The sequence below is a fragment of the Marmota marmota genome, unplaced genomic scaffold (genome assembly GCF_001458135.2).
Source record: "Marmota marmota marmota unplaced genomic scaffold, marMar, whole genome shotgun sequence".
In the NCBI taxonomy this organism is placed as follows: Eukaryota; Metazoa; Chordata; class Mammalia; order Rodentia; family Sciuridae; genus Marmota; species Marmota marmota.
In genome coordinates, this window is record NW_025999998.1 from 23910049 (window position 1) to 23931760 (window position 21712).

Below are 21712 nucleotides of genomic sequence, written 5' to 3' on the forward strand. Positions count from 1 at the left end.
CACAGTGATAAGCGGGGTAAATGAGTTAGGCTGGTTTCAGAGCCATACAGCATATTCCTACAAGGGACACATTTTACTTACCTTCAACACATTTGATAGTCAAGAACTGCTCACCACATGCACTCTTTTTCTTTTTGACATTTATCTTGCTAACATATAAAACAACATTTGTTATGCACTGTGCTTTTTTTGCTTGGAGCCTCAAGAGGACTAGATCAGGAACTAGAGGCCAGGGATAGGGTAAGCAGGACAAAGCAGGAGGACTCACCTTGACTTCCCACAGTGAGCTGCCAGGTGGGATAGAGAAGATAATACCACCAAGGCAAGACTGGAGTTGTGATTTCTACATGGGAATTCTCACCTGAGTATCCTCTGCAGCTTAAGCAGAATATGTTTCTCACCCAGGGTAGGGCTTCTTAATTTGGGCTCCTGGGCCCACTAGATCTATGAATAGAAATCTATATTTTTATCTTGGGAAAAAAATACATGTTCACTGAATTCCATCTGACATTTAGCATTTCATTTAATAAGAGTGATGGCAACAAACTCCAAGTCTGTGAGTATGTCACCAACAGAAATCACCGATATTTACTGTTCACATTAAAATGCTGCAAATGTCTCAAAATACCATGTACCTTCATTGTGTCAAAATTATGGTGGCTATGAGACCTAGCACCAGATCTTGTCATTTAATGTGCCAATAAAACAGCACAAACACTACTATTTTCACACAAAAAAATTAAAATAAAGTCGGGCACAGTAGTGCAGGCCTGTAATCCCAGGTACTCAGAGGCCAAGAAAGGAGGATCATGAATCCAAGGTAGGCCTAGGCAATTGAGCAAGACCCTGTCCCAAAAATAAAAAATTAAAAGGTTCTGCAGCTATAACTCAGAGGCAGAACACGCTTTGTTCAATTCCCAGTACTGAAATGTGTGTGTGTATGAATGTACGACATATGTGTATATATTTTAGATATATGTATACACTGTTTATATATTATATATATTTATATGTAATATGTTTATATATTTCATATAGGTAATACATAATACTTTGGGAATCATCTTTCAGTAATTGTTTTCCTTTTTAATGTAAGCATTTTATTTTGTTCACTTAAAAACATGATTCTGAGGGGTTTCTGTGCTTTAAAGAGGTCCGTGGTATAGAAAACCTAAGACCCTGATCTAGAGAAACTGGAAGTCATGATGCTGAGATGTGCATCCAGGAGAAAGTCTACTCCACTAAAACTTAAAGGGAGACAGAAGTCATTCAACATGCCACGTACTCAATTGAACTGATCATTACAAGTCAGTCAGATAAAGTGCTGTGATGGACATGGTGGGCAGAGCTGCAGATCTGCATGGAGAAGCAGATCTAGCTCATACTTGAGGTCAGACACTGCTGCCAGAGGAAGTTGCAGCTGATTTGAGATGTGTAGCAGCTGGGTGGGCAGGCTCGAGAGGACAGTGGTGTATCTTCTAGGCAGGAAGCACACCTTGTGTAAACGGCAGGAGGTAAGTCAGTATGGTGTGTCTGAAGAAGTTTCCTGTGCTTGAATGTAGACTCAGGTGGAAAAAGGACAAAAGAAACAGAATGTGAATCTTCTTTATGGGTTCACAATTTTTTGCTGATCTCCCAGCAGAATGTTATCTTGTTGGCAGTCTGTCTTATCTAGTATGGATCCCACTGTCTAGAATACTATTTAGGAAATTGTTGAAATCAATAAATATCAGGTTCAGTGAGTGTTAACTGAATAAGTGAGCCTTAGACATCATGTTAAGAAGTTTTGGGATATTATCTAAAGAGTAAAATGTCTGTTTCTGTTTCTGCATAAAATCTGTGGCAGATTAAAAAATATTTGTTTTGCCTTATTTACCCTGTCCGTTCTTGATAGTCAGTATGGTTTGGATTGTGAATGTCCCCCAGAGGCCCATGTGTTAATTCCCAGTTTGTAATGCTCTTGGGACATGGTAGAAATTTTAAGGGGGTGGGGACCTAATTCTAAGTCTTCTAGTCACTTAGGGGAATGCCCTTGAAAGGGACATTGGGACTCTTGACTCCTCCTCTTTCTGCTTCCCTGCCATGATGTCTGCCATAATGTTCTGCTTCACCTCAGGACCTACCAACCATGGACTCTGAAACCATGAATCAAAATAAACCTTTCCTTTTTTAAAGCTGACTATCTCAGGCACTTTTTTACAGTAATGGGAAGCTGATTAACACATAATCTATTCAATAATTGGTACTATTAAAGTTCTAAGCACTGTGCCCACTGAATAGTGGTAACAGCAAAATGGCTAAGAACAGGGATCATAAGTCTTACTTAAATAAATGTAAGGTCAATAAGGACATTAAGAAGTGAGAACAAACAGCCTCATTTTAGTTTTGGGGGTCCAGAAAAACCTTCCTGGATGATTTAGCTAGGCAGAGAGAGAAAGTGAGTGTCAGACAAAAGGACTGAGCCCTCAAAGGTCATGAGGATGCCAGAGCATATTCTGAAATAGTTCTACAAAAGCCTCACTACTCCTGACTGCCTTGCCCTACACTGGTCTACCTGCTGCCCTGTTGGTCAAGATGTCAGGGCTATGTCACAGCACCAAATACTGGGCAGTCATTCTGTTCTCCAACCAGCCAGGCTTGACATAGCCAGAACAGATGGGTTGTACAGGTACAGCCTCATGCAGACACATCTTACAATTAAAAACGGCTTCAAGAGTATCTGCAGTAAAGCTGAAGGAAGCAGCCAATAGGTCAAAAGAAGCACACTTTATTGAATTTACAAGGCACAAAATATTTGTAGTTCCTTAGATATTTGCATTGCTATAAAATTATACTTTATGGTATAATTATTAATGGCTTGAAGAGAAATAAACAGTATAAATGAAATATGGCCCAAACCATGAAAATGTAAACCATATAAATCAAAATCATAAAACAATTATTCAATTCTCAGAGGCCTACTTAATATATACATATGAAATTTCTTACACACACATACAATAAAAGCCCACAAAAACCATCACTCTGAAGCCAATCACTGTATAAATATGAAAATAAATCTTTATCTTTAACCTCAATTTTATCTTCAGCAGGAGGGTTGTGTGGCTTGGATTTATGCAAATCACATATAGTATTAAATAATCAAATGTCACACACATCATATAAAACAGCAAGTGGAAAAAATAAATTATGGAAATGTACAGGGCTTAAATTTAGAAGTGAAAAATGCCTCCTTATCCAACATTATTTTCCATAATGAAATTAAAATATTATCCAATGTGTCAGTGTATATAAAAAAGGAGTATAGTATGATTATGCTTTTAAAATCTCTCAAAGGAGAAACAGAGACAAGATAAGTTACATCCATAGGAATATTAAAACCTACCAAATTAAATCTAAGTTAAAAACATTAAATATTCTTGTCTTTGTTGAAAATATACCATAAATTGGAGAACAACTTCACAAAACAAAAATTTGGGTAAACAATGATGATCACCAGCAAGGAATCTTTCTTTTTAAAGTAGCTTTCTTTAAACAACATTGCTAACCAGAGATAAAAGTCTATTATTTGGATTACACTGCCTAAACATTTGTAGTGCTCTGATAGTTGAAGATGACTGGTTTGCCCCTCAAAGTCTCCTAAGTAATCTCCTAATCAATTTGGGTGTGCTGGCAGCATGATCCAGAGGCAATGATCAAGATAAGACTTCTATATTAAAGGTACATTCTTATTTACAGGAATAATGTTGTAAGACAAATAAAAAGAGACACTTTGAAGGAAATAAATAAATGTAATACAATAACATGTATACTAACAGCATTGAACAATAAAACTCAAATGAGTGCCTTATTTATCAACACATGTCCAACCAACCTCATTGGGGTCTATAGACACCACTGAGGCACAGCAACCATAAAACTTTCATTTCACCATACCATGGGCAGCAAAAATAACAACCACTCATCTCGCCTCCCCACCCCCATTTGTTTTGACAATTCCCCACAACCAAGGCACTATAGTCAGAAATGGAATCTTTCTCTGGGACCGAAAACCATAATGTGTTAAAACATGAATTCATGGTAGAGTTACTGAGGATTCAACTTCCCAGCAAAAATACAAAAAGCCTTGAAATGTTTTGGCAAGCTTTAAGAGCTTAAAAAACAAAAACAAAACAAAACAAAACCCCCCCCACAGATTAAGGAATTTAAAGTTTGACCATAAAAAAAATTCATAAACAGGAAAATGATTGATACATATAATTATTTTAACTTAACAAAAATAAATGTTTTTAACATACAATAAATAACAGCTATTATTTAGGTTTTTCAACAAGATACTTGAAGCCTGGATCTAGAGGCACTAAGATAAGTTCAAATCTCTTGCTGGGAGCAACTTAATTGGCTCACATCATTAAAAGCCAGGCCCACACTTGGGCCTGATATTGCTTCCCTTGGCTCTTAGAGATGTTTCAGTAGGGAAGCCTGGAGACCCCACAGATTCTGGAAGGAGAGCAAGACTGAACAGGTCATTGGTGAGGAAGAGTCAGATGTTATATTAAACAAAGGACTTCAGCTCACCATTCTCTATGGCAATTCCTCTTTTATAGATTTTTTCCCCCCATAACCATGCATACTGCTTCTTTTATTCTTCACTATTTAAGAAAGTTAATGCTTGAAAGTAGGGAGTTAGGGGATTTGTATTATATTGCAGATTATATCCTAAACCATGGGAAGGTTTGAAATAGCATGAATATTTTCATTTGGTAAAACATTAAATCATTGTAAGTGTTCATATAATTTAATGAGATAAAATTCAAATACCACAAAATCAATTCATTCACAGTATAAAATTCAGTGGTTTTAGTATATTCAATAAGTTATGCAACAATTACTACAATTTTAATTCGATTTCACTCTTGAAAGAAACCCCATACCCATTAGCAGTCACTCCCAGTTCTCCTTTCCTCAGTCTCTGGTAACCACTGGCTGGTGTACATTTTAAATGAAGAGGGACAGCTTTTCTGGGCTCTGTACTTTCAGTAGTATGTGGCTTTACATGTTTTCATTAAAATTTTTCATACTGAATTCAAACTGTGGACTTTGTCACTCTTCTAAAGATTACAAAGTACAGTTCTTTCTATATACAAGTTTTTTTCAAACATTTTTTATATATAAAAAATAGATATCTCTGTTTCCACTGAAGCCTAAAATGGAACCATTTTTTCTCATTTTTAAATTCTGTTCTCATTTCAGAAGTAAGAAAATCAATATTTCAGTATTTAGAAAGTAGAAACAACCAGAGCCCTTATTAACTGTAGGTTATCGTGTTCTCCTTCCTTCTAAATTCTGCTGCTTACAGTGCTACAGCATCTGAGAGGTACTACAAGGCTTTGGAGGCCAGCTGCTGCTTTTACAGAGGACACATACAGATCTAAGGTGCTGGTGACATGCCCAAGATCACAAAGCTAGTTAGCAGGGAAGCTAGGATAAGAACTTGCTCATACTAGTGTCTAGCATCAAATATATTCAATAAACATTGTCATAGGTTAACTACAAAGTCAACTACCTCATCAATCTAGTAATGTGAGTTTCTTCTGTAGCTTGGATTTAAGCATGTGATCTTTTTTTTAATACCAAATTGAAAACATTTAAGTGTTATCTTTTAAGACTCTGTAATGACCAAAGGGCCCAAATTGTTCATGTAGATACAGCAAAGAAGAGCCGAGATTCCAGGGAGACCCAAGAGACAGTTCAGATAGCCCATGCTGTTAACTCTCTGTAGGACAGTGCCAGTAGGGTGAATCACCTTAATAGAAACCAAACTGGTCACAAAATTCAGTACTCTGGAAATGAAGTGTACATCAGTTGAGGATGTCGGAGTTTAACCATTGCAGCAGTTCTTCATCTGTGTTGACTTTTTGGAATTGGTCCCGGCCAGATTGGTGATAGATTTGCTGTCATCCTCGTCAGTCCTTTTTTTTACTTCCCTAGGTATAGGCAAGGGGGAGAGGGTTACTGAGGTACAAACTTAGCCACACAAATGGCTCTGTAGAAAAAAAGCATAGCAATTCTGAATGTTTGCATGAGTCACTAGACACTTCTAAATTCTTCCTAGTGCCCACTTACCTATTCTTCAAAGAAACCTATTAATTTATTGTGCCCCACTTTATATATGAAGAAATGAAGGTAAAAAGAGGTTAAGAAACTTATCTTAGGATTGATCAAATTATGTTATGTGCAAGTATAAACATGGCACAATGAAGTCCACTATTTAATGATAATGTATCAATTAAAAAAAAAAGAATTTTCTCTTAAGTCACAAAAATGGAGAAGTGGAATTCAAACCACACAGTGCCAGTATTCTGAGCACCAGGATACACACAGACACACCCTGCCTCTCCTCTTTCCTGAAATTTCAGAATGCTGTATCATCTGCCACATGGACAGTTCACTCCTTAACACTCTGGAGTGTGGCTTCCATCCACAAGTAATGATTTGCTGACCAAAACAAAGCAATGGCAGTTTTAGAACCATTATTTAATGACATTGAATAGTGGACAGTTAAAATCCAGGAAAAAAAAATATCTTCCTTTTGTTTCTTCCTAAGTTTCTCAATAGAAGCAACACTGATAAAATATGTAATACTTTCCAGTATCTCCTGAAAGCTCCCTAGGGAAGTGTCCTTCCACGTGTAACTCCCACAAAATATAAAGACCCTGCATCCCACTATAGATGAGATGAATAACTATTTCTGTGGGTGAGATGAGTGTGACTGCTTATCTTCAAGATGGCATCAATAATTCTGCCAAACAAATGGCTACTTAGAAAAAAAGTGTAGCAATTCTGAATGTTTGCATGAGCCACTAGACACTTCTAAATTCTTCCTGGTGTCCACTTACCTATTCTTCAAAAGGAACCTATTAATTTATTGTGTGCCATTTTATATATGAAGAAATGAAGGATTCAATGCCTGGTGCTCCCCAAGAAGAGGTGGAGCTGTGTCTACCCCAACCTCCCTGTCAGGGCTGACTCTTGGTGACTCTGACCAATAGAACATTAAGGAAATGATGCGCTGTACTTCCAAACCCAGGTGTTAATAATCTCAGTCACTACAGCCACTTTGGGCTGCCATTTAAGAAGTACTAGATTCCTTAATGGAGAGAGGCTACCAGAGTGCCATGAGGAATGAGATGCTACATGGAGAGAAGCCACGAGGAGGAACACCCTGGTTGCAGATATCCAGCCAAAGCTACAGCCTCTAGACCCATCTCTCTGCAAATACATAAAACACCCAAGAATAGCAGTAGAGGAATCTTCTAGCCAAGATCAGCAATCTCTGGTGATTGTAAGAAATAAAAAATAGTTTTTGCTTAAGGTGACTAACTTTGGGGATGGTTTATTATGGAGTGTTCAATGGAAACTACTAGGAATCTTTTCAATAAAGTAAGGTTGTTTAAATAAACATACAATGTGGTCCGTATGTCATTTCAAATTTTTTAGTAGTTATATTAAAAAATGTAAAAAGAAATAGGGGAAATTACTTTTATTAATAGATTACTAGTAATTTTATTAACACTATAGAAAAAATATTTTAGCATGAGATCAATAATAATATAACTGAAATATGTTATACTTTTTGTACTTTCTTCAAATTCAGTATATATAATACATACAGGAAAACTCAATTTGAATCAGCCACATTTCAAGAAACTAATGGCTACCAAATTAGCCAATGCAACTACAGAAGGTTCTGATATGTTCTATTGTGGTTTGGATTCAAGTGTTCCCACAAAACACCTGTGTTTGGTAGTGAAATGATTGGATTGTGAGAGATATGCCTTAATCAACCCATCCTAGTTTGAATGACTGAGTGGAAACTATAGGTGGGGCATGGTTACAGGTTGTGGATCCATGGAGGCATGCCCTAGAAGGGTTTATCTTTCCTGCAGCCCCTTCCTCTTTCTCTCTCTCTTTTTTCTGGCTGCCATGAATGGATCAGCCTCCCTCTTCCATTGCCCCTTCCCTGATGTTCTGCCTAATCTGGAGAAAAGGAGTTGGTCCACCATGAACTAAACATTTCTCTGAAACCATCAACCAAAATGAACTCTCCCTCCTCTAAGTTGCTCTTGTCAAGTATTTTGGTCACAGCAACTACAAGCTGACTAATTGGTACCAAGAGTGGGGTTATTGCTGTGACCAACCTGACCCTGTGATTCAGAAGCCTTTTGAAATTGTTTGCAAGAGGAGTTTCGCCAAGTTTGGAAATGAAGACTAGAAAGGCATTAAAATGTTTAGAGTGTAAAGAGCAATCCTACTGTGAGCTCAGAAAACCACAATGTCAATAGGAATGGAGATAGTCAAGACTGTGTCCATGAAGTCAAAGAGGGGAATGGGGACTCTATTGGAAACTGGACTAGAAGCCCTTTGTGTTACATCCTGGCAAAGAAATTTTCTGCATTTTGTTTATGTCCCAAGAGTTTGTGTGAGGCTAAATTTAAAAGTGGTGGACCAACTAATCTGGTTGAATAAATTTCAAGGCAGCACAGCATTCAAGCAGTGGCATGCATGGGTTTTACTTCCTGCAGCTTTCAGCCAGGTTTACTGTGAGAATCAGGAACAGAAAGCAGAGCTAAAGAATTTTCAAAATTTGCAATTTGGCCAGGAAAGTGAATGTAACTCTGGAACCAAAGAGGTTATAAAGGTTATAGTTCCTAAAGATGTGCTAAGTACTTTGAAAAGAGACAATAGGAAAGATGGCTTGAGGGTATCTCAAGAATTTGTAAGACTACACCATTGCAGACTCAAGAACAAAGAAGGGAAAATTCCTTTGAGAAAAACAAAACACAGGGAACCCTATTTGCAGGGAACTCTATTTGCACAGAGGGTCCTAGAAAGTTGACACTATGAGGGCAATGCCCAAAGCTGTGAAGGTGAAGCAAAAGCGGGAATAGAGACAATAAGAAGTAAAATATGTCAGTAACATGAACTGTCTGTGCCCCCCCACCACAAAAAAAGCTGGCTGTGGAGACAGTCAAGCCAAGAGAGAACCAATGTGCACTTCAATCAGCAAGACAAATGTGTGGGGCTGCCCTAGCCCTTTGAAGAGCACATCTTACTACCACATGTCCTACAGGCAATATGTGGAGTTTTGGGGCCTGTCTGCCAGACTAGGTGTCAGTCTTATTTGGGTACCATCCCTTCATTACATGCCCCAATTCCTCCTTTTGAAATGGGAATGTTACTCTTTGCCACTGTATATTGGATATAGGTATCTTGCTTTTGATTTTTATGGGGCTGACAGCCAAGAGTTTGCCCTGAGTCTCAAATGAGACTTTGGACTTGGAATTTTGGGCAATGCTAGAACTAGTAAGACTATGGGGACACATAGAGATGAACTAAATACACTATGCATTGTGAAGTGGATAGAGCTTTGGGGGGTCCGGGGATGGAATGTTATGGTTTAGATAGGAGGTGTCTCCAAAAAGCTCCTGTGTCAGTACAGGAATATTCAAATATGAAATTACTGGATGGTGAGAGATGTTATTGTATGAGTCCATCCTAGTCTAAATGGACTAACTGGATGGTAACTGTGGGAAGGTGGGCTATGGCTGGAGGAGGTGGGTCACTGGGGATGTGCCCTGGAATGATTGATCTTTCCTGCAGCCCCTTTCTCTTTTTCTCTCTGCTTTCTGGCCACTACAAGGTGCACAGTGTTGCTCTTCCATGTTCTTCCACAGTTATGCTCTGCCTCACTTTGGGTCCAGAGCAATGGACTATCATGGACTAAACCTCTGAAATTGTGAATCCAAATATATTTTTCCTCCTTTAAATTGTTATTGTTGGTTATTTTGTCGCAGTGACAAAAAGATGACTAACACACTAACCTTTAAAAGTCACTTATGAGTCAAAAACTACATATATCAGCAGAAAAAATTAACAAATAAAAAAATGGAAAGTAATTCTTGCTGTAGGCCAGCTAAAAAGCGCTATGATACATGTTTTTACATTTTTCTTATTTAGCAGACACCATGCACATATACCCACACCCATACACACCCTGACAGGTGAGACATGAGTATTATCTCACAGATGAGGAAACAAAGTCTCAGAAAAAGAAACTGAATGCACAAATCCACCCCCAATTCCCCAAGAGACAGTCTAGACTTCTGTGCTCTCGAATTCTCAGAATGTGTATTATTTATGCTATTACATCTGTGGAAATTTATTAGAGACAAAAGAAATTAATGCAATTTCCAAATACAAACTCTTTGCCAAGTGTATAAAAGTTGAGATATAAAAGAACTTTGCCAAAAATGGACACAAAGTTTGCTGTGTCTACAAACAGTACTATTAACTTTGGGCAAAGGGTATTCAACTAGAAATGCAGGTAAGATCAGGTCATGAAGGCCTATCAGTCACATGATGAGCATCTCTTTATATTTATATTGTTTTATATTTATATATGACTTTATATTATAAGTAGTATACTAATGTGGGATTGTAAACTAAAGAGTAAATATTAATTGGATTTTTATTTATAAAGAGTACACTAATTACCAAGTAGAGAATGAACTCATATTGAAGAAAATCTGAGGCATAAACACCTGGAAATGCAGAGAGAGGGAGAGACAAAGAGAGATACAGGAATTCAACAGAAATTACACCAATGTCATTAATCTCCAGGGCTTAGAACCCACTGGGGATAGGTGATAAAGCAAGAAAAGAAAGGAAAGGAGTCAAGATTGAGCCTGGGTGACTAGGTTTTAATTATGATATTGGCAGACTCTTCAGAAAGAGAACCCAGGATGAAGAACAAGTTTAAAGGACTCTTAGTCCACTGTGATTGCTAGACACCAAGTCATTATGCCTATGGAACTTCCAGCTGAGGGTTCAGGACATGCTTATGGCATTTTAAAATGAAATGGGTAAAAAAAACAGAAACTGGAAGTCACCAACTTGAAAGGGTTTCAGAGGCCAGGGGCATGGAAGACATCAGTTGGAGAGAGAAGGAGAGAAAGAGGAAGAGGAAGTAGTGAGTGCAGAATGAAATTCTGAGGTGACCAATGTTGAAGTGGCAAGCAGTGATTCAGGGTAGCAGTGGAGAGTCCTGACTCCACCACCTCCTCGCTGTGTCCGTTTGATCAGGCCGATTAAATATCCTAATTCCTATGTTTCCTCATCTGCAAAATGGGCAGGATAAGCACTGTATCCTCATGGGACAATTTGCATATCTCCCTCTGGGAGACCCAATGGCCTCTTATCAGCTACAAACCATATGGCTGCCTTGCCTGGCTTTATATATATTTATATCTTATTTATATTTTTCCTTCTAATGTCAAACTACAAGGCTTGCCTTTTATTCCACTAATATCCTATTGAACCTGGTAGAGGGCTAAGCACATACTAAATTTTCATAATAATGCTTACATTATTAAACTTGAAAGCAAATATTAAGGAAGGAAAATGTACACCCACATCTTTCACCTGGTCTTTGTGTTTTTGTTTTCATCCATCAAAACTGCAGGCATGCCGACATTAAGGAAATCAGAAAGATATGATCAGAAACATCTAAAACAGGTTTATGCCTGGGAAAATTAAGTGACTTCACCAAAAGCTGCCACCTGCTTTATGACTACATTTTAAAACATATGTAATTATTATGTGCCAATCAGAAAAATAAAACAATTGCCTTTTAAATGACTCAATGTAGCCAACAGGCCACGTATGAGCAGTTCAGTTCTTGAGCTGATCTGTATAAAGCCTGAGCTTTCCGTGTTTTTCTCCTATTTTATACTGTTGCTCAACTGAATGCTTGTTGAACTTGGCTCTACTACAAAATGCCCTGTGGTTCCAGTTTTAGCAAATTTACTTATAATAGGACCATGGTTGGACCTAGTGGCACTGTAAGAATATTGTATTTCTAGGAGAAATTTTTCCTTGGATTCAGAAGTTTTTCAAGAAAAAGCAGATAGAATCCAGGCTGTTAATCAAACACATGTGGCCTCTCTTCAAAAGCAAACTATGTTTCAGACAGTGCAAACACATACCAAATAGGATACTATTTCACAACTTATGACATTACATGGTAAAGAAGGGACAATGCTGGAATCACCCCACGAGATCTAAATCAAGAACTTATGTGTTGTACATAACATGCAAATTTTTAAAGGTTGAAAACTTTTAAAAATGATAATTCTACCTGTGAAGACTATAACATTTCTACTTTAGTCTTGAGTACTCTGACAAGGAACTCTGAGGATGGCAAACATCAAAGCTTTCACATATTTACTCTATTTGTAATTTTTTTTTATATTTCATACATCACTAATATACTAGAGGCCCACCAAACCAGGCCATAATGCAATAACAATGAAAAGAAAACTTCCATGATAAGTGACTCACAAGAAGCTTGTTTGATTTCTTTAATTGTCTAAAGATTAAAAAATAACTATGACCTTACCTTACACAGTTGAAGAACTTTGTTATCAAAATGCCTTTGTACACCAATTGTTTTAAGTAAATAAACACAAACTGGTGCTTAAGTTACACAATAAACAGGGCCAATGACCGACTGACCCAACAGGTCACATATGAGCAGATGGGGAGGAAGCCTGCAGTTTGCAGCCTCTCCCATCTTTATGATATAATAAAGAGAATCAATTCCACACTTTGGGTGTGACCAGGGCATTTTGTATGCATTTCAATTTAATATGGCCCCATGAGACAACTGAGCATTAAACACTAATTATTTTATTCAGTAGAGTGTAGTCTACTATATAAAAAATCATGGTCTGTTACTATTGGAAAGGTCATTTTATTCATCCCCTTCCTCATTTTGCTAATTCCAGATGCCTAAAGTAACTCTAGGACTTGACGAAGATTTCTTAGCTACTTAAGGGTAGATTTAAGAATGGACTTTGAGTTTTCTCCTTCCACAATCCTCTAATATGCTAGGCAGCAGCCAATAACCATAAAGAGCTTGAATATCTCTTATTCAAAATGCTTGGGTCCAGAGTGTTAGACTTTACCAGTTAAGTAACCCTAATCTAAATATCCCAAATCTGAAATGATCGAAAATTCAGTGTTTTGACCATTAACATCTGTGTCCAAAGTTTCAGCTTTTAGAGTATTTAGGATTTTAGATTTTCAGATTAGGGATGCTCAACCTACACAAGGACTGACCTGGAGGTGACTATGTAGCTGCTGGGGCAGATGTGGGTGGAGCAGGACCCAAAAGTGCATCATTTCCTGCTGTGTAGAAATCCTTGGACACATATTCATGAAATACCAAAACAAGCACTTGAAAAAGTGAAAATACTTATTAATTCAGCAATTACTCTGTCTAAAAGGCAAACACTATATTTGAATGAATTCTCCCTGTAGTACAAGTAGATTGGTAGGCCAAAACAGCTGGTGTTCCCTATGTACCAGAGGCATGTGGAATTCATTATTTGAGCGGATAATGAATGGCTCTTTTCTGTAAAATATGATATCAGTCCAGGATTCTCCTACTAAATATATATATATGCCTGGAGCAATGGCAACGCCTGTAATCCCAGCAGCGTTTAGGAGGCTGAGGCAGGAGGATCAGGAGTTCAAAGCCAGCCTCAGCAAAAGTGAGGCACTAAAGCAACTCAGTGAGACCCTGTCTCTAAATAAAAATACAAACTAGGATAGGGGATGTGGCTCAATGGTTGAGTGCCCCTGAGTTCAATCCCTGGTCCAAAACAAAAACAAAAACAATGTACTTCAACTGAATCTATATACATGTTTAGATATTAGCCTTTTTCCTACCTGTTTTAGTTTACATTCAAAGTTCGCACGGTTTGTGCTTTAAATAAAGATAATTTCTAGTGATGTGGGGCGGGGGGATAATTTCTCTTGAACTGATGTTAGATGGAAAGACTCTTTGAGTGTGAGTTCAGGGTGTCTGCCAAGCCCTGTCACACGCTAATACTATGCAGGTTGCCAGAGGTCCTTGACTTGTTTCCTTGTTCTCTCAGGTGAGGGCAAACCACTAAGCTCAAGGTCCTAGCCCAAGCACTCTACTAACAGAACTCCAGTTAATTAGGCACTCTGAATACCAAGTCATTAATTGAAAAGTAGCATAGAAAATAATGCAAAGTATTTAACTGTCAATGTTTACTAGTGGAAGAGGTCAATTATCACAAAATCTCACAAATCATCAGGAAAAGAATTATATGCCTAAAATTTTGTTTTTGCTTTGTCTACAACTAGATAGCACTGTCCTGGTTTTCTTTTCTGATATCTTTATTCTTTTCCGTTTTGGGGGTGGGGTACATATCCCTTTAGGCTAGTAAACATCTGTGGCAGAAAAACTAAGCCGCAGAGATAAATTTAGCCAAAAAAAAAATGTTATTTCCTAGGGATACATCCAGAACTAAAGTGCAGGCATATTTATATACATCCTTAATGATGTGGTTTTCATTCTAGTACACATCCTAAAATATTATTTATTATCAACACCATTGCCTTAACTAAATAATTACCTAGGTAATAATTTTGGCAAAGTGATTCTAACTGGCATGATAGACAATTTGCTCTGTTGGTTGTTTCCTCCACCTTTTTACCCAGTAAAATGCCACAATACATAGTTATATTGGCAATAGTCTCTTGTATTTAAAATCTGGTTCCTGGAGATGATTCATACAAGTCCATTATTAGCTATATGATAACATTTTGCAGAATGTCAACAACACCTCAGATGTACCTATAAGGATATTTTGCCCAACTTCACAGTGAACCAGAGGCATTATCAGTTCTTATAACATCAGTGTGTATTTTCTTCTCCTATCATGTCTGAAAAATAGGACACTGTTTTGCAAAGGATACTCTAACTGTATGTTATGGTCAAGAAATCTGACATAAACATTAACTAAGTGAAAATTCAGTCCTACATCCAGTTTTCCAAGCATAAGGTGAAACTTTACCGAGCAAGATGGAGAACAGCTTCCACTATATTGGAACCATCTTTGGCACTTGTTTCACAAAATAACGCCCCATAGTTCTGTAGAAAAGAAGATTACACAATTAAATGAAGCCTTTAATTGGGTTTCCTGAAATTTTTTATTAAAATAGATAAAATATGTTTTCTATCAAGCATGCAGAGTAACTATTAGCTAAGAAATTGAATTCAGAGTTTCAGTACTTAAAACAAGGAACAAGTCTGAGCATAGTTATTCCAGGAACAGTTCACTTTTCAGAGGATTTTTATCTTGCATTGAAAAATACAATATATTTGTTTTAAGATTTTTTTTTTTACTTCCAATTCTTATTATACACATGCTACCAAATGTTCTATATCAATTAATCTGAGGGAAATAAAAATGATAGCTTAAGGTAACCAGACAGGAATTATGTGTTCATCAAAAGCAGGTTTGCTTTTGGCCAGCTTCACACTATCATCGTTTCCTCTGAGGATCCAGCAGTCTCCTTGTTGCTAAAACCAGTGGACATTTTTTAGTTCTCTCTTAATTAACCTCCCAGCATTAGGTATATGATTGCTCAAACCTTCCAATGCCTCCCATTCCTCTTCAAGCAATGTTCAAATGCTTTCCCATGGCCAACAAGTGCCTGCCAATCTCCCAGCTTTGCTTTCTACCCTATCACCATACTTACAAAGTTCCAGTTACCCTGGCTTTCCCTAAATATTTCCAGTTCCCCAAATTTGCACTGACCCCAGGACCTAAGGCTACCTTTCCCTCCACTATGCCTTCACCAGAGTCCTACCTACTTTTTGGATTTTTAGGTAACATTCCCTTATCGAAGTTAAGATTAAGCTGTTTCTAAACCCAGAAAGTCTATACAAGGTCTTCCTATCATAAAACCTCACAACACTCACTATTTTTTCTGCATAGCATTTGCCACCAAATAACATAGCATCTGCCACCAAAGAGAGTTATTTCTTTGTCTAACAAGCTGGAGATATTTTTCTCTTAATAAAGGAGAACTAGATAGGCTACAGGTCTGAATGTGGGTTAAATATTCCTGTGTGGGATAAGGGGAGAATTTGATGGTTGCTCTGACGCAGGGAGAGAGAGAGAAGAGGTTGAGAAAGGGAACAAATTCCACAATGGGACCTATATCTAGGAGCCTCCAAGTCCATAAAAAAAATCTACACATCATAAAGTGAATGTATGTCAAGTAGAAAGAGTACTGGTATTGACTTTAACACCCAGGATGTTATAAGGTGAAACAGAGACTGTCTTTGAGGATACAGAATGGTGGAAGGCAGAAGATGCTTGAAGAAGAAAACTTTAGAAATCTGGTGAAGAGGGGCTGGGGTTGTGGCTCAAAGGTAGAGTGCTTGCCTAGCGCATGTGGGGCCCTGGGTCCAATCCTCAGCACCACATAAAAATAAATAAAAGGATTGTGTCCAGCTACAACTAAAACTTTAAAAAAAAATTAAAAAAAGAAGAAATTTGGTGAAGAATAAAATTACCAGGCAGATAAGAATTACTAGATTTCAAAGGGCTGTGTGGAAGAGCTTCTGGCCCATGGACTATGGAGGCTCCATGTATACCTTTCCCAGACAATAAACGACACCAGGACAAACATGTTGCTCTGTCCTCTAATCTCCTCTTTGATTTTTGTTTCACAGTGGATACAATTAAGCAGGTGCCTTAATCAATTGCTTCTGCATTTCCTTATCTACTTTTTGATGTTTATTACAACTGGTTTTCAGTTCTGAGGTTTCAAACAAGATTTTCTAACCTAAACTAGAAAAATATATTTTTTAAATATTTTGTTTTAGTTGTGGTTGTGCACAATACGTTTATTTTATTTTTATGTGGTGCTGAGGATCGAACCCAGTGCTCTGCATGTGCTAGGCGAGTGCTCTACTGCTGAGCCACAATCCAAGCTAAAATAAAACTTCTTTTTAAAGCTCACATTCATATGCTACCGAGTAGTCCTTTCCTGGTTCTGAGAACAGATAGCAATACTAACATCCCACCAGACTGTCACGGTGTGAACTTACTTGACCCCAGGTGCAGCTGATTTCTTGTATGGGTTAGACAAGTGATGAGAAGGCTATGCAACATTCTGACACAGCCATAGTTACCAGGGAGGAACTTTTCCCATGTTAATATTCAGCACAGGAATGAACTTACTCTTCTATACAAATGCATATCCAAAAATAATGTGAGACTATTCCAACTAAGCACAAATCTTTGAGGAAAAAAAAAAAAAAAAAAGCAACAGCCCTCTGATTCTCTTCCCACTAGGTCAAATGCTGCTGTATCTTCTGCTCCTTGGCATGGTCACCCTCTGGAACCAAACCCATCATTTCAAAATAGAACACTCATTCTTTCTCCCTTACTTAGATTCCGGGACTAGAGAAGGATTCCAGGAACTGGGTGAGAGGGCAAAGGAAGAAAGACAGCAAGATTGTTTTGGCTCTCTGTCAACGATACTCAATGGGGGAAAAGGATTCTGTGACTGTTTGCCTTCCACCAGGGATTTGCTCCTTGCCATCATTACTTACATTGTGCAAGGAAGGTAGGGTTCTGGGAGTTCCACTGTGTAAGGACAATCCATCACCCCATCAAACAGGGTGGAGGTTTACCAAAGAACCTCGTGAGCGAAGGTAGACAAAAGTGAAAGGCCACTGACCCCAACGCTACTGAACCCCTTCATTCTTTTTCAATTTGGACCCACCCTCACTCTTACCATGGCCAGTTTTTCTCCAAAATACCCAGGCACACATTTTTGACCCTCTGAAGCAGCAGTGTCACGAAGATCAGCCTTGTTTCCTACCAACATGATAGGAATAGCCTCTTGGGTTGCATCCTACCAAGAAGAAAGAAAAATGGGCACACATCAGACATTGGACAAATACAATGACAACAGTAACAATAGTAACAGCAGTAGCGGCTGCCACTGTCCAATTGTATGTCAGATGATATTTTCAGAATTTCTTGAAAAAAATGTTACATGAATACAAGCTGCTTTCAATGCATTCAAAGTCATGTTAAGTCCCATTGCAGTAGAATAAAGAGCACACTTATTATCACTGTACAACTCTTAGATTGTCAATTACAATAATTATTTGTTATACTTGAAATAGTATCTTTAAATCTCAAAATATCTTTAAGCTCAGCTAGCCTTACCCTCCCCCCACCCCGCCCCGCCATTTACTGGTAAGAAAAGTGAAATTCAGAGAGGTCAAATAAGAACATGTTAGGCCTAGGACCCAGGTTCAAAGTTACCTCAAATCCCCCTATTATACAATGCTGCATCCTTAGGTTAATGAAAAGGGTAAAAGGCACTGGGATTAATCAGCTTTACAGCAAAGGAAACATGCATCTGCTAATTTCTCATTTCTAGCACACAGAGCATGACAAACCAATATAAACTTAAGAAGCATGACCACAGAATTATTTTTGGCTTGGGCACTGACATAATTTTCTACAGCTTTCACTTCAAACAATGATGAGTCCTAGTCAACTTCATTATCACAGGTGCAAAACACAAGTAATTCTTTAGCTGTCATGGGAAAAACGAGGTTCAAAAGTTCACCACTCACCGTTCTCTGGTTTCCAATAAAAGCAAAATATAAAGTCCTAAAGGTCAACAGTTTTCATAAGAATCCACTGCTGGACATTCAAAGTAATAGATCCTAAGGCTAGAGCTTATCAGCATATGAAAAATGCCACAGCTTCCCAGCATTCAGAGCAACACTGACCCTAAGGTATGAGTGCAGAATTAACTCAGCACCTACTCTTCCTAGCACCTGGTCACTCACGGGCTATGTAAGAATAGTCAAGTATTCTCAAGCTTCTGCCTCAATTTCCTTCTCTATAAATTGAAAGGGTTATTGAGAGCATAGTCTACCTCAGCGGCTATGATGACAACAAAAGACAGTAACCTGACTAGCCAAGAAAAACAGGATTCTGTCTCCTAAACAAGAAAAAGTGGCAGCCCTGACACAAATATGTGGAAATTACTCTCTGCCTAAAGATCTCGGGAAGACTCATTTAGTTTGGTGCTATACCTGATACAGGATCAAGACAAGAGCCTTAAAGTGAAATTGTGTTTGATTTCTTTACTCTTCAGATAATTTTTCTCTGATTGAAGGCATCAGAATACTGTGAAAGCAAAGGGGAGAAGGAAGAAAAATGTCCTTCCAAAAACTAGCTGCTCCACCCTTTCATGTGCTCATGAATTGTATTCTTTAGCAATCTCAGAATTCAACAGGAAGTCATTAATCAATATTTACTTAAGTAGCCATGAAGCTAAGCATCTAAATGACTCCCCAGAGTCACACAGGTGAAAAGTGGCACCTCCTTCAAGTCTTGACCCAAACATCACCTTCTTGGTGAAGCTGAAGCTGCCGTGACCACACAATGAAAACTGCAGCCTGCTTCTCCTTTTGTTTCTATAACATTTATCACTTACTATCAGACTATCTCTTTTATTTCCTTATGGTTGTTGCTTGTTATCTGACTCCCCCACTAAAATACAAGCTTCATAGGACAAGGCTCTTACTTTTACCATCAGATACATCCCCCAAACACAGAACAAAGAGGGGGAAGAAACTAAAAACAAAAATTATTTTTTTCTAATATGTGAAAGTCAGGATCAGATCTCACATCGCAAGTATCTTTCTCCATTCAGCTTTGACCTAAACATTCAATCAGTAAATTATTCAAAACAGTTAAGTAAAAAGTTATAACTTCATTTTATCCATGATTCTGTTAATAAGATTTTGTAATCTAGCAGCTTTCAATCGAAGTATAGCAACTATCAATTCAGAGGGTCGGTTCACACCGACAGTCTAGTGCTTCTCTGTCCTCTGGCCTGTTTAGTGATGGCACCACTCATTTCCACCCAATTTATTGTGATCATATAAATGGCCCATAGAATTGCCTCAATTAGATAAAGCTGTGGAGAAGCTTCATTGTGCCCATACTCTTTCTAAGGCAGAATTCAAATTCCATATGGTATCTATTTTTTCCTCCTATAATAAATTTAAGAATTCATCTTGCGTGACATTTTCTTCCTTTTGAGACCCTATGAAAAGGTGATACTGATGGCTGAAAGGGTACTTACCATGTGCAGGCGCTCAGCAAGCGATAGCTGTGCCACTTTATGTAAGAGCTTTTTCATTGAGAACAACCTCGCCTTTTGTGCCTTCTTTTCTTAAGCATAATGCAAACATTTAAAATGATGACTAAGCCCCAAATTTCAACAATAAAACGTTTTGCTCAGATCTTACTTCTCCAGCCCAGGGAACTCTATTTGTTCTTCTTGAGCAGATGCCTCTCCTGTACTTTTGAATTCCTTTCTACTCATTAAAGACTTCTGTTCATCTGCTGCTCACTCTGGTGCTGAGCCCCATTCTACCTCTAACTGCTAAATAAATGTAAGCAAGGGCCATATACTTTCTATGCCTCAGGTTTCTCGTTATAAGAGACAATAGTACATTTCTAACTTCCTTTCTCAGATGTTAGAGAGGTTAGCATAACATATGGAAAACTTTGTGAAGTCAAAATATAACATAAATGTGAACACATTTCACTGCATGCAAAATGATAGTAGGTCAGGAAATTTTGGCAGAACAAAGTACATATTTATTCATCATTGTTGACATCTTGTTGCCAACCACAGTCAGTCATTTCTCTTATTACTTTTCTAGTTAGAGAATGTAACTCCAGAGGTTAACTTAACACCAGACTGCAATCAGTCCTGCTTATCCACTACTGGTGTTTAAGGTCTGTTTAAAATTATAGATAACATACTAACTTGAAAAGTTATATTAGGCTAGTTTATTTTTCAAGAGTGTTCTGAACCATAGCTTGAACCACACTTTTGTTGATTAATAACTGTTAACAGCACATTAAATGTGGCCAAAATCATTTCCTACTTTTAAAAATCATTGAGCATGAAACCAAATGATATGAAAGCTCCTTAGATGAAAGACACAAACCTACTTCACCACAGATATTATCCCACAAGTTAAAATACCAACTGGTGTATCAGAGGTACCTGTGGTGTCTAAAGACCCCACATCACAACCAAAATAAGGTTGAGAACATAGCTGCTGTAGCCTTCAGACCTCAACTCATGCTCACATCCAGGTGGAGTTTCACCTACGTCTTAATGCACATGGAAGCTCCTACACATGTTTAACCACAGTATACATCCAACCACAGCCCCATCTTGTTTGGAAAGCTGCTTCTCCTCAGGTGACCTGCATTCTCACTTGGTTACACAGGGTTCCAATATTATCTATAAGAGAACCTGGAAGTTTTATTCCCAGAAGTTACCTTCAGTAGTGTCTGTGGCTTTGAGGGAACTTGTGCAATTCCCGAGAAGAGACCAATGCTGCCAAGGGCCACTGGAAACTCTGCCTCTAGTACACCATTCTTCCTGACAGCTTGGATCAGAGGCTTCTAGTCAAGTTCACCCCCACAAAGAGCAATAGCATTTTCTAAGTCTATAACTCCTCCATGTAATTTTCTGTTTCTTCATTTTGATTCCTTACCTCAATCATATCTACCCATTCTCGTACATTAGGAAAGCTTTTCTCACATGTGAAATCATATAGCAGCAAAACTCTGTCTGCTTTCCTGAAGTAAGACTTGGCAATGCTCCTGAATCTGGGAAACAGAAAAGCACCTTGTGACTCCATCAGCTGGGTGCTGCTTCATTCTTCATTTCCCTTACGCTCATTTTTTGTTTTCTCATC

The 21712-nt window shown here is 38.0% G+C and overlaps 1 protein-coding gene across 1 annotated transcript in view; it reads right to left on the reverse strand.

Annotated features, from left to right (window-relative positions):
* Positions 1 to 2747: 2747 nt before the first annotated feature.
* Positions 2748 to 21712, reverse strand: part of Rasef (RAS and EF-hand domain containing) — a 73528-nt gene continuing 54563 nt past the window's right edge. Inside the window, 4 exon segments of the mRNA XM_015492849.2 lie at positions 2748 to 5987; positions 14952 to 15028; positions 17692 to 17811; positions 21509 to 21623. Of these exon segments, the coding sequence (XP_015348335.1) occupies positions 5882 to 5987; positions 14952 to 15028; positions 17692 to 17811; positions 21509 to 21623 (418 nt within the window). The 3' untranslated portion in view covers positions 2748 to 5881.